The sequence below is a fragment of the Nicotiana tomentosiformis genome, chromosome 4 (assembly GCF_000390325.3).
Source record: "Nicotiana tomentosiformis chromosome 4, ASM39032v3, whole genome shotgun sequence".
Classification (NCBI taxonomy): domain Eukaryota; kingdom Viridiplantae; phylum Streptophyta; class Magnoliopsida; order Solanales; family Solanaceae; genus Nicotiana; species Nicotiana tomentosiformis.
In genome coordinates, this window is record NC_090815.1 from 68561820 (window position 1) to 68576343 (window position 14524).

The following is a 14524-nucleotide window of genomic DNA, read 5'->3' on the forward strand; positions in this document are numbered from 1 at the left end:
AGTAGCATACTCGCAGAAGGTTTCTGTCATCTTATTCTAGAGGTTTTGAATGTAGAAAACATCTGGCGCGTTCTCTGTATTGAACTTGAACCTGTCCTTGAAATCCGATGCCATGCTTACCCAATTTGCCCACATCTTCGGATTTTGACTGATATACCAAGACAAGGCGTCTTATGTAAGACTTTGCATGAACAGTTCATGCGGATTTGCTCATTCTTACCCACAAGCTTGTCACAGTAGGTTCTCAGATGCAACTTTGGATCACCAGTGCCGTCAAACATCTCAGACTTGGGAGGTTTGTACCCCTCCGACAGTTCTACATCTGGATGGATACACAAATCTTCGTAGTTTAAACCTTCAACACCTTTCTCACCTTCGACACTCTTGAATCTCCCTGTCAGTTTCTTGAGTTCTTCTTCCATGTTCCGAATGAGCAGGTCCTTCTTAGTCGGCTCAGGTATGTATAAGGTTTGTTATGAGGTATGGGGTAAGGTTTCCACGTATATTGGGTTGCCTTGATGAGTTCTTGGAACTTAGGTATATGGGTAATCATTGATTGAGGTTTGAGGAGGATCGGGAGTAGGTTGTGGTGCGTTTTGAGGAGTGTGATAAGTGATGGTTTGCGGATATTAGGTCGGGTGATGGTGTTGTTGTTGAGGGGTTTGCACTAGTGGTGGGTTAGGGTTTTGAGGAGGTGTGGGATTGTGATACTGGTGCGATGCGGGAGGATTCATAGCTATGGGTGGTGGATTCTAGTTTTGTGTGTTTTGTGGTGGTGTTTTGTTCTGAGTGGTTGTGTTTTGCTGGTTGATGTCGGGAACATTTAGAGTAAGGGAAAGGTTTGCTAGATTTCGGACCTGCTCAAGCTCACCCTGTAGCTCTAGGATTTTCTGCTCCAAACGTAAGACCAACTCATTCTGTCCCGGCGTACTTCTCCCGTTTGAGGTTTCAACATTCTCTGCCATGGTAGCATTGTCTTTTTGAATACCACTTAAATCATCCATCTTCCATTTGCCTTTGCCTTTACTTTTTGGATCGCTAGGTGGAGGAGGAGGTGGAGGACCTCTGGATCTGGTGTGGTATGCTGATGATGCTAGAATGCACAAACCAACATTTGGGAATGGGAATAATCAAAAGAAAGAAAAAGTAAAAGATAACCAAGTCATTAAGATGAAGTAAAAGAGTATTTGTAATATTTAGACATGTATCACATAAGGTCATGTAATAATTCGCGTCCTAACTCTGGGGACCTCATTGTGCCTGAGGGCCTATGCGACACATAGACTTGGAGAAAATTCATGCCAATGTTTGCTTCATTTCATTAGTGCAAAAATAAGCCAAAACAATCTTTCACTAAATCGACAATAATAATAAAGTCACTAATGGAATTAAGCCTTATTACATCGAAATCTAATCTAGAAAGGAGTAAAGGACATTATCTCCTAATAAACTTGGTCCCTGAAGGACCTTATCCATGCTTGGCTCTCTTGACCCCATCAATCATGTTCCCCAGATCACGCATGTCCAGTAGCAAATAAGCCTTGTCCAGCTTCCCTCTTTTATCATCGTCCATGCCTTGACAATCCCATAGTCTCTTTCTCATCTTCCCTTCTAGTTCTATCAATCCTTGCTCTAGATATTCTAACCTCTCTGTCGACTTAGTGGCAATATCTTTCCATTATCTTATCGCCTCCATGTTCACTTTATGTTGTTCCAGATGCTTACCTTCTTATTCGAACACCCTTTTGCGTAACCTATTATATTTCACCCGTGGTTCAGCCACCTCATCTATGATCCTATCTTTCAGATTGACTCCCGGTTTGACGTCCCCAGCTATGTCGTCTTCCAACCATGAGAGATAGTAGTACATATGACCGACATGATACCTGTCTGGCTCAATAGTCTCTCCTTCCACGATGAGCTTTTGGTTCCACATGTGTTGCGCTTGGAACTTGAATGGGATGGCATCTCCTTTGAAATTTGACTTATACTGAGCTATGTTAGAAACCCGAGGTATGACTTGTTTCCTTCCAGATTGCCTCATTACCCTTATAGGAGCGTAAGGGTAGATTCCTCGTGGCCCGATCAATACTAAGTGAGTAGTTACTTTGGATCTGATAATGAACTCACCACTAGTAAACCATTCAAACATCCAATGCACTTGCTCATCTGTTAGATTGCTGAAGAAACACACCTAACCTACAACATTTCCAGGCTTTGCAAACCTATTTGGAATGAATGCCATCTTCTTTGGATGATTACTGGCTATGTAGTCATTCCGTGGCCTGCATAGAAGCTCCTGGCGATACTCACCCCTCTAAAAGTGTTCTAGCAGCCAAACTTGTAGCGAGAGATTACAACCCTCAAAGTGTCCGGACCCATGCTTGCACCAATCTAGAGCACGGTACATCTCATCTAAGATCATCGGGATGATAGTGTACTTTTTCCCCTCGATACCCTCCATTAAGGTCCTAAGCAAGTATGAATTCTTCCCCTTGCATCGGAAAGATCAACAAACCCAGGAAACAGACTATGAAAACATAAACCCGGCGGTGCACCCATCCCTAAGAGGTAATGGCTAGCTCCTCATGATGAAGGCTATATGATTTGCTATGCCCATAATGCTCATAGAGAAATTCAAAGGGGATGCATAATTTCTTTAGACAGACTAGCTCATCATTCTTCTTAAAACCCAATATTTTCAGAAAACCGCGTGGAGTGCGATTTTCTGTCACCAATAGTCCTAAACTATCCCATGGTAACTTGGCGAAACCCCATATTTCTTCCAGGAGAGGAGTCATTTCTATATTGCCAAATCGAAAAACAGCTCTCTTCTCATCTCAGAACATTGTAGCAGCCTCGATCAGTTCCTTGTTTGGTTGAATGTTGAACAAAGATGGCAGGTTACCCAATACTCTCCTCACATGATTTCTGTCATAGGGTGAAGGTCATTCCACCAGTTAATTAGCAGAGGCGAGATTTTCTGGACCATACCGAACCTGAGGATTTCGTGTTTCATTTTCTGCAAACAAAATAAAGGTTAGCCCTTTCCCCCTCTAGATTCGACTATTTACGCAATAATGATCAATATGTTGGCACGTTTCTCCAAGTAATGCACATATTATGATGGTGTCCTTTGGGATTACGGATATCCCGTCGGACTTTGGACAAGGTTCATCTAAGCGGGTTGTTACGTCAATGACGTCTCAATCCGTACTAGGTTTATCATGATGCATGTAAATTTCAAATCGGAGTGTGGTTTCTAGAAAGGTCTAGACTGGTACTCTCAAGTGGAAAACTTGAGAGGGAAAGGCACGGGACCATCGACTGCACCGCTGATCGACTAGTCTACCGCAAATAAGCCTTTTCGGTTTAAAAAGGTATTTTTAGGAAAGCGCAGACACTCATCAAGCGCCGCTATGTTGATAATAAGTACGAGTGGAGTATGATGTGGAGCATGCTTTATGCAGAAATAGTACCATGTTGTCAAGTATTTTCATGATAAAAGTACATAAAATAGTAAATAATAAGGATGAACAGGAGAAGGAAAAGAAGAGAAAAGAAAAGAAAGGAAAAAGATAGAAGTCAGTTTAACTCATGAAAATGTGCGAGAACATAATGAAGCAGATAGGGAATAGCGATGGGAGAGTCATGATATAGCAGTCTTAGACAAGATGAGAGAAACGGGAAGAGGACGTGCATGTCATAGCAAATAAATGGGAATAAGGGAGAGGATGTACATGTCATAGAAAATTAAACAAATAAAGGAAGATAAGGGAAAGAAATGTACATGTCATCAGATATATCCGTTAATCCATATAAGTCAACTTCGTTATGGTAAGAGCCTAAGTGTAAATCCCCAGCAGAGTCGCCATGTTGTCGCGTCCCTTTTTCTCGCGTAAGCGGGTTTCGATGTGTGGCAACTCTTTTAAGTGGGTGTTAAAAGATAAGATTTTCCACCTAACGATTTTAAGGTGCGTTAGGGCACCTATTTGCATATAACTTTGATTAGAACTAGTCCGTGCTACCAAAGATCGGGTAAGGGCTCAAATTACCTAAAAGAAAAGGTGTTAAGCACTCTTCGAGGTCCACAACTATGGGTCCCGGCCGAAGTTTACACTTATGCGGATTATAAATTATAACTGTCCTAATCGATCATATAAGTGAAGGAAGACATGGAATTTAAAGGTTCTATTATGAACACGTGCAAAGAAATCGAACAATAATTAGACTATATAGATAAATAGTACAAGTCTTTAGAGGTTATACAATACATTTTGATTAGTCTATATTTGTTAACTAAGTGTGAACAACAAACTTCAAAAGAAAAAGGGGGGGGGGGGGGGTCCTATGTTGTTTAGCCTAAAGGATCACCCCGTGCAACATAAATAATACTTCGCAACTCCCTTGAGGTAGGGGTTGCTCATATTATTCAGCGGGTACAGACTATCATCTCCTGCTACCCGATTATTATGTTAAAGTTGTTTACCTAAAGGCACTCTAATTCAATTCTAGGTCGTGTCCTATGCGTGCATTACCCGTCCCATGCCTATGGTCCAAGAGGCTTTGGACATACTATTAGGTGGTTCTAGACTCTACTTAGGATGCACAAAAATGATAAAACTAGCGTGCATTCAAAACATGTAGGACTTACACATAAATGCAAGAAAAGACTCAAGTTACCCTCTACACATAAACAACAAATTACACGCAGGCAGATTCAACAATAGATAGTTTTTTATAATCAAGACGCATTAGAGTCGTTAAGTCCTATAGGCATGGTTTCTATGTGATTCTGATTTCTAGTGTTGTACAAGCGGTACTGTAGCTTTAGACTAACACATAGGCAGATTAAAAACATTGCAAGTCCTATAGGCATGATCTCTAATTGTTTGCGCAATGAGGCAGGGAAGCGATCCCAGAACTCCGAATTACCAGTGTTGATTTTTATAGGCATGCTTCTTAGACATGTGACAATATTGTATAGGTAGGATTTCTAATAGTTGAAAATTGAAATAGATTTGATAACACTTTATCCCTATAGGCATGTCGTCTAAGTAAGGCTGTACAATTAAAATAACACAAGCAACTAATTAATTAATTAACCCTATAGTCATGGTATCTAAAATAAGATATGACCCCATAGGCATGCTATCTAATGATCATACTGCAATCACACATGTTGAGCAAATAATTGTTGACATTTGATTCCTATAAGCATGCTAACTAATAGCGCATTGAAATGGACATGTGAACAAGTGAAGCACTTAGATTCTTATAGGCAAGTTTTCCAATAGTGCACATGAATAGAACATGTTGAGCAAGTGAAGTGCTTGGGTTCCTATAGGCATGCTTTCTATCCGTGTGCAGAAATAGGGCATCTCAACGAGATAGCAAATAAGACATTTAGATCCTATAGGCATATTTTCTACCCCTTTTATGCTAGAACAAAGTATACCCGTTTCCCCCAATTTCACAAACTCCCCAATTGTCTCGTTTACAAATTATTACAGGCCCAGAATAATGAATATGAGCATAAATATTACACACTGAACAACTGCTGGCCCAAGAGCAGGCCCAAATGAAAATAACCCAGCACTGCCTGGGCCTTCAACAGGCTCGTTTACACTCGAATAGCAGGCCTAGATCCAAACGCATCTCAAACAGAAGAGTGTCAATTTGCACAACCCAGGGCCATACATGAACTCATGCCAAACCCAACAATTACAGAACCCAGCAATTACAGATTAACCACTTAATCATATACGTTAACAAATCACATATAGCAATCAATTAAGCAGCCCTGAAGCAATATCTTATATGGACAGGGTTACACGACATTCAGCAGGATTCACATAAAAGCATATTGGAACTTGCATTTCAGAAGATAGGGTGACAGGATTGGTCAAACAAGGGCTTGAACATGAAACTAGGAGAACTGGTAGAACTTATCTCCACATGATGAGTCTGGCATGAAAAACTAACAACATGGGTTCATAACAAGTGACAGAGTATAGCACTTGCAACATTAGCAGAGTTGGAGAGGCATGCCACTTAGGTTAACATGGTAAGCACACATATATGCTTAGTTTTTCAGAACAACAAGTTTATAGTAAAGCATGAGCCAGAATTAGCCTAAAAGAGATTCAAAAAACTAGGAGTCTAAGGCATGAAGGTCTGATAGAGTCATAGTAAGAGAATGACAATTACACATTGTAAAAAAGCTAGTAGGCATGGTCAACGACAGTCAACATGCAGCCTAACATGCTGAGTATAACACAAAGATTCCAAGGTCTAAAGAATTTATGGCAGGCATACATATCCACTTAAGGTTAAAAGAAACAGGCAAACCCCAGGGCTTATGCCAGTTAACTATGCTTGATAGAAGAAGCTAAGTATATTGAAAGTCAATTAGAAGTTTTAGGAAATAATAAAGAGTGCAAGATTGAACAAACGCAACATTAGGGAGCAACATGTTTGGCTAAACACTGAGACAGTAATTGGCACATAAGGCTCATGTAAGCAGCAAAACAGTAGAACATACATGAAGGATTTGTCAGAAAGAAATTCACTCAAGCAAGTTCTGGGCAGGAGATAATCTCCTTAAGAATGCATGAATCCAAGGCAAGGCATGATAAAGGGCTCTTGAAGAGCAATATGTAATCTGAATAGTAGAGCAGGCTAAATGTAATAAAAAACCATTCAAATTGCACACATATAACAGGCATGCATCGAAGCTCAGAATTTAAGAAAGTTCATATACTATAAAAGCACAAGGGTACAGGATAATGCTAAGGCAAACATGAATACGAACAGAGGCGAAAAATATCATATTGATTCACAAAGACCTGAATGACATGAAGACAAGGAAAAGAGAATGGAATTGCCAGAGTCTCATTACTCACCCGTTTGAAAAATTAACGAGCTGATAAGGTAGAAATTAGGAGCCAACAACTTGCTTATCAATAACAAGGAGAGAACAACAGAAACCCCCAAAATTCTCAGTGTGTTAAAGTTTCCAAGGGTCTCAGATGAACCCCGGGCAGTGCTCACACTGAGAGAGGTATAATAGTCAAATTGTGGCGGCCTTGGCTTTCAGGCGGCCACAATCAAAGTCTCAGAATAATGTAGAATGAGAGTTAGATATTAGTGGTAGTAACAATAGTCAAGCGATGGTCGTCCAGTCTTAGAAGGGGAACGAGGAAGGGGGGTTTATATAGTAGTAGAAATGGAATGAACAAACATGGAAAATAATCAATCAAGCACAAATAAGAAGTGAAAATATCACATGCAATCAATAATAGAACCGGTAAATAAGAAATCGAAATTCAAACCCTAGTTGGGTCCAACCAACAGTAAATCAAACTAGGAGTGCAAGAATCGCCTACTTTCAGGTGTATATAGACGAAATACCGTCTGAATCCTCGAAGATCAAAGTCAATCGGGCCTGATTTTGAAAGGTAGCTCTTGCCAACAATAGGGTAAGAACTAAGTAATTCCGCAGATGTATGCACAATAGTGAAGTACCACAAAATAGGTAAGTGAATCAATGATTGATTCCATTTTATGGCCGAATTTGGAGCGGGTTTAGAAATATGGCATCTAGGGTTCGTAAAGAATAAGAGAGGAGTAGGGAGAATGCAAAGGCGGCCGGTTTTTGGAGAATGGTATTTAGGGTTTAGGTAAGTGTAATTAAAAAATGGGAGAATAGTTGTGGGCCGTTGATCATTTGAGATCAACTGCCAAGATTAGAGGAGAAGCGGAGCGGGTAGAATAAACGGGTCGCATACGGGTTGGGTTAATGGGGTCGTTTGGTTTGGTCCAGGGCAGATGGGCTAAGGTTTGGTCTAGCTTGGGGTGTGGGCTGGTAGATTGAATCTGAGACTTTGGCCTGTTTTGGCCAGATTTTAAATAAATGAAATTAGGGGAAAAATAATTTAATAAAATAGTTAAATAAATATAACAAATACTATTTATGAAACTTAATGTTTTAGAAATAATATTTGAAGGATAAAAATTATTTTGACCATGAATAAAATGATAAATGCAATTAATTATAAAATATAGGCTATTATTGCAAAAATTATGTAAATAGCTAAAAAATAGAAATGTAATTGTATGAAATGAAGTAAAATATTATAAAATATAAATATGGGTGTAAATAATAAATTTGGATGATTAAGGCATCACAAAAAAATTTGAAAGGATAATTAATAAATATTTGAACAATTTAAATACAAGAAAAATCAATTTTAAAGCCTTAAAAATTATGAAAAATTACTGAAAGTCCTTATTTGACTCTTGTAAATTGGTGATGATGTAAAAATGATATTTTAAAAGTATATATGATATTTATAAAAATATGAAGGCAAATATCAAATAGTAACGACACTCCAAGGGAGGATATCGGCTTTGACGAGGCGGGAGGTACCGGTAGTGGATCTGGGAACAACAACTTAAATTACCCTTTCAAAACCGACCTCCGATCTGCACTAAAATAATTTTTAAAATTATCTTGATTCCGGTCACGATTCCGTCTTTTGGAAGACTCCGAAGAGACAAGTTGATCATCTTTTATTCTGATCTTTGACTCGTAGCGGTTGTGAACATCTGCCCATGTGGTTGCCTGAAATTCTAGCAAGCTTTCCTTTAGTACTCAGGAGGCATCAGAACTCAACGGGTTGAAACCCTTTGTAAATTCCTCCGCTGCCCACTCATATGGTATTGTTGGTAACAACATCCTTTCCTTCTGAAACAGGACCATGAACTCTCACAACAGTTCAGATTCTCCTTGGGATATTCTGAATATACTCGCCTTCCTTGCCTGGACCTTTCTTGCTCCAGCATGATCTTTGATAAACGAATCTGCAAACATTTCAAAAGAATCAATAGTATGCTCAGGTAGGAGAAAACACCAAGTTAAGGCACCCTTTGTCTGGGTTTCGCCAAACTTCTTCAACAAAACCAATTCGATCTCATGCTGGGCCAAGTCGTTTCCCTTTGCTGTCGTAGTGTAGGTCGTGATGTGTTCCTTTGGATCCGAAGTCTCATTGTATTTTGGTATATCTGGCATCTTAAACCTCTTTTGGTTCAACTCTGGTGCCGCACTTGGTTTAAATGAAAACTGCATATACTTCTTTGAATCTGGTCTCTTTTACACCGGCGGCGCTCCCGGGATCTGATCCATCCGAGCATGGAACTCTTTAGCATTTTGGTCTATTCGTTCATTCATATCTCTCATAAACCTCATTATTCAGCCTTATGAGAGTGTTGATAGGCGTGGTAGTAAAATATTCCAATCGTCGGATAGGTTCGCTTCCGATAAAAAGGCGGATCGTGGTCGGAGTAGCAGATCATTGCAGGAGAAGGAGATGTCGCGGTTCCGAGATTCAACATATCCCAGGTTATCCGATTATAATTTTAATATCAGCCTGGTGGAATTGGTGTCGGCCATGAGAAATATTAAAGAAGCTAGGTTCCCGAAGCCAATTTGATCGAATCATAGCCAAAGGGATCTTGATCTATAGTGTGAATTCCATGGAACTCACGGACATAGGACTGGGGACTGCCGACACCTTTGTGAAGAGGTGGTGACATTGTTGAAGAACGGTCACCTTAGAGCGTTTTTAAGCGACCGCGCCAAAAATAACTATGGGGAAACTGGGATAATGCAGACCCATCAAAGTCGGCAGTAGGGTCACCTCGAATGACAATCAACATGATCTTCGTAGGAGACGAAGTAAATGGGATGACATTTTGCAACAAAGAAGAAGAAGATATCAGTGACCCATGGTAAGAGGATCCGATAGATCTTAGAAGATGATATCACCTTCAGAGAAGAAGATGCAAATGGTCTTCTTCTACCGCACAATGATGCTTTGGTAATTTCTCTTAATGTTTTAGATTTTAAAATTAAGCGTGTGTTGGTGGATCCAGGAAGCTCAACCAACATCATACAATGGTGAGTTTTAGAGCAAGCGAAGCTGACCGAAAACATAGTTCTAGCAATAGTTCTTTTAGCCGGGATCAACTTAACAAGTGTCACAACCCGAGAAGAAATTTTGCTGCCCACACATGCTGAATAAGTAACGAAGAACACCTTGTTTGAAGTGGTAGATCGTGACATGGGCTATCTTGGAAGGCCATGGATACATGAAATAAAGGTTGTGCCCTTAACCTCCCATCAACTGTTAAAATTTCCAACACAAGAAGGGATCAAGCAGATTAAAGGAGATCAACCGAATACAAGGGAGATGAACACAGTAACCATTTCCAGTAGGAGGGGCAAAGAAATTAGCAAATAGCAACTATAGGAATCGATGCCTTCATCCATCTCAATTGAAGATAATAAAGACGAAGAGTTATCGGAATGATATCAGGTACTGAGGTCTTTTTAGATACCGGAGGAGACGGATGCAACCAACTCAACCGCAGAAGAGCTCAGACAAGTGGCTTTGTTCAAAGAATTTTTGGAAAGAAAATTCAACCTAGGAACGGGGTTAAAACCTGAACTCAGGTTAAAACTTATGGATTTTCTTAAATCTAACGTTGATTGTTTTGCATGGTTGCATTCAGATATGACATGTATTCCATTGGAGGTGGCGGTCAACAAACTGAGTCTGGATCCAAACTTCCATTCTATAAGGCAGAAAAAACGACCGATATCAGAGGTTAGAAACAAGTTTGCTAAGGAAGAGGTAACCCGATTACTTAATATCGATTCAATTCGAGAGGTAATTCTCTAGGATTGGCTAGCTAACATAGTTGTAGTGCCTAAAATGAATAACAAATTTAGGATGTATATAGATTATAAAGATTTAAATAAGGCATGCCCTAAAGACTCTTTCCCGTTGCCAAACATTGTTTAAATGATTGATGCTATGGCCGGGCATGAGTTAATGAGTTTTCTTGATACTTATTCCGGGTATAATCAAATTAGGATGGACCCGAAAGATCAAGAGAAGACTTCTTTCATCACAAATTTTGGCACATATTGCTATAATGTGATGCCTTTTGGACTTAAAAATACCGAAGCCACTTATCAGAAGCTTTTTAATAAGATGTTTGAAAAATAGATTAGTAAGACAATGGAAGTATTTATTGACGACATGTTAGTTAAGTCTCTTAATATAGGAGATCATCTGAGACATCTCCAAGAGACGTTTGACATTTTGAGAAAGTACAACATGACGCTCAACTCGGAGAAGTGTGCCTTCGGAGTGGGTTCCGATAAGTTCTTGGGGTTTTTGGTGTCTCAAAGAGGAATCGAAGTAAACCTCGATAAAATCAAATCCATCGAGGATATCCCAGACCAGTTGAAAAGCATGAAGGAAGTACAGAGGTTGCCCTCCGTTGTTGTCAAAACCCAAAGAAGGTGAACAATTGTTGATTTATCTGTCGATCTCGAAAGTAACGGTAAGTGCCGTTTTGGTCTGGGAAGAAGAAGATACACAATTTCCCATTTATTACATTAGTAAAATATTATCGAGAGAGGAGACATGGTCTCTGCACCTTGAAAATCTGGCCTTAGCTCTCGTAGTTGCCTCTCGAAAGCTTAGGTCTTATTTTCAATGTCATCTAATAGAAGTTGTGAAAACCTTTCCGTTAAGGAATGTCCTTCATAAGCCTGAGTTGTCAGGTCGTTTGGCTAAATGGGCAGTCGAAGTTAGTGAATTTGCCATTGAATACAAGCCCATGACTGCAAATTAAGTCATAAGTTTTAGCTGACTTCGTGGCCGATTTCAGTCCGAGATTAATGCCTTTAGCTACTAAAGAAGCAGTGTTGGTATCAGGAATGGTATCGGGAGTTTGGACCTTATTTACAGATGGAGCTTCCAATATAAAATGGTCTGGTCTCGGGTTAGTTTTAATCACTCATTCAGGGGAAACCTTGATGCAGGCCATTAGAACTGTACCATTAACTAATAATGAAGTCAAGTACCAGGCTTTGGTTGCAGGACTTGAACTAGCTAGGGGACTAGGTTGTGAAGTCATCGATATAAAGTGCGACTCCCAGCTAGCGGTGAACCAAGTATACGGAATTTTTGACACCAAGGAGGAGCGCATGCATCAATACTTGAATAAGGTTCAAGTATTACTTTACCGATTTAGAGAGTGGTCAATCATCCACATTCCAAGGGAGTAAAATATGGAGGAAGACGCATTATCTAATTTAGGTTCGTCTACAGAAATAAAAGGATCTGATTCTGAGGCGATAATCCAATTACTGCATTCGGTGTTGGATGTGGACGACTACTGTGAAGTTAATTCAACCAACTTAATTTGGGATTGGAGGAATGAGTTCATTGAATATCTAAGGCATGGCAAATTGCCTAAAGATCCAAAAGCATCTCGGGCGATACGGACCAAGGCGACTCGTTACTGTCTTGTTGACGGAAAACTATATAGGAGATCGTTCCAAGGACCATTGGCTCGGTGTTTAGGGACATCAGAGGCTGACTACATGTTGAGGGAAGTTCATGAGGGAGTCTGCGGGAACCATTCCGGAGCAGACTCCTTGGTTCTCAAGTTAGTCAGAGCTAGCTACTATTATCCCCGGATGGAGCAAGGCACAAAGGCATTTGTACAAAAGTGCGATAAATGTAAATGCCATGCACAATTAGTACATCAACCATCAGAACTTTTGCATTCGGTGGTGTCACCATGTCCATTCATGAAATTGGAGATGGATATAGTCGGTCCCTTACCACAAGGACCCGGTAAGGTAAAATTTCTTTTGGTTTTAACTTATTATTTTACTAAATGGGTTAAAGTAGGTGCTTACCAAGATATCGGAGAACGAGAAGTGATCAATTTTATATGGAATCACATCGTCTGCCGATTTGGAATACCAAAAGAAATCGCTTGTGACAATGGGCCACAGTTTATAGGTTCCAAAGTCACCAAGTTTTGGGACTGATTGAAGATCAAATGAATTGCATCTTCACCATATCACCCGAGTGCAATTGGACAGGCGGAGTCAACCAACAAGGTAATTATCCAAAACCTTAAAAAAAGAGTTAGAAGATGCTAAGGGCAAGTGACCAGATGATCTTCCGGGTCTGTTGTGGGCATATTGGACCACGGAGAAATCAATCACGAGTAAAACACCTTTCTCACTTGTGTACGGATTAGAGGCTTTGGTCTCGGTGAAAGTGGGGGAACCGACCTTAAGTTTTCCCGAGCAAACGAAGAAACAAACAATAAAGCATTGCTAGTTAAACTAGATTTGCTTAAAGAGCACTGGGATATGGCATATGTGAGGATGGTGGCACAAAAGAAAAGGATGGAAAGGTATTACAATCGCAGGGCAAATCTCCGATATTTCAAAGTTGGAGATTTGGTTCTGAGGAAGGTTACTCAAAGCACTCGGGAAGTTAACGCCGGGAAGCTAGGACCAACATGGGAAGGACCTTACCAGGTTTCGGCTAAAACTGGTAAAGGTTCATATGAATTTGAAAATCAAGACGGAGTTAAATTTCCAAGTAATTGGAACGTGACTCACCTCAAAAGGTATTACTGTTGAAGATCCTTGCTGGTACTGAAAGTATGTGCTGCACTCTATTTCCCTTCAACCAGTTTTTGTCCCAATTGGATTTTTCTGGCAAGGTTTTTAATGAGGCAACAATGTAAAACATACTATGAAGGAAGGATCATTGGCAAGTGCAAGACTTCCAATGTTCGAATTCTCATACTTAGCATCCGAACACTTGGGGGGGGGGGGAGAGCTCATACATGTCAAGGTTCTAGATTTCTTCAGTTTTGGATCCGGAGCAGTCTCAATGGTGTTTAAAATGGTGTCATCTAACTTCCAGTATTGAGAAGGATGCTATTTATGAGATGCAATCTGTAGATAATCATTTTCTTTATCTAGTAAATCAACAACCATAAGCTCTATTGCCTTCACTTTAGCATGAGTATAAAAAGTTCAGTGTAAATCAACTCGTGTGGAAAATAACTTGTGGGTGGCTAAATAATCTTTGGCTCGATAGCATATTTAATCTCCCAAAACTCTCATTGTTTCCATTAACCTCTAGAAACTCTCATTTTAATGAGGCATCAATGAAAATCATACTTCGAAGAAAGTGTTACGAAGACCGGGAACTGTTAGAACCGTGATCAATATCTTATCAGGATCGGGGACTGCATGATCAACCCCGCAGAAATAAGTTTTACAAGTTAGCTACATGTTTTGGAAGATTTATGTACTTAAGCAAAAGAATATTTATGTAAATGTACCTTTAAAGATAGAGGGAATAAATCAAAATCCTTTTATTTTTATCTTATTTCTTGGCCGAATGATAAGTTAATTTGTTTTATCGTTCGAAAGTTAGCAAAAACTTCAAATGCTTATTCCAGAATGAACAGGAGATGTCCACTTTAAGAGCATCACAAAGATAAGGGCCATCTCTTATGAAACCTCATAGTAAAGGGTAAGTGTTATGCGCAGAATCAAAAGCTATCTCATGTGAGAAGATTCCCGAAGCTTTGTCAGTTACATGAAAAGAATATTTTTTGCAAAATA

At 39.8% G+C, this 14524-nt stretch overlaps 1 protein-coding gene across 1 annotated transcript; it reads left to right on the forward strand.

Moving 5' to 3' along the window:
- The first annotated feature begins 11755 nt into the window (after window positions 1–11755).
- LOC138909877 (uncharacterized) lies at window positions 11756–12145 on the forward strand. The gene has a single exon (XM_070201094.1). The coding sequence runs from the start codon at window positions 11756–11758 to the stop codon at window positions 12143–12145; it is 390 nt and encodes a 129-aa protein (XP_070057195.1).
- Window positions 12146–14524: the final 2379 nt, after the last annotated feature.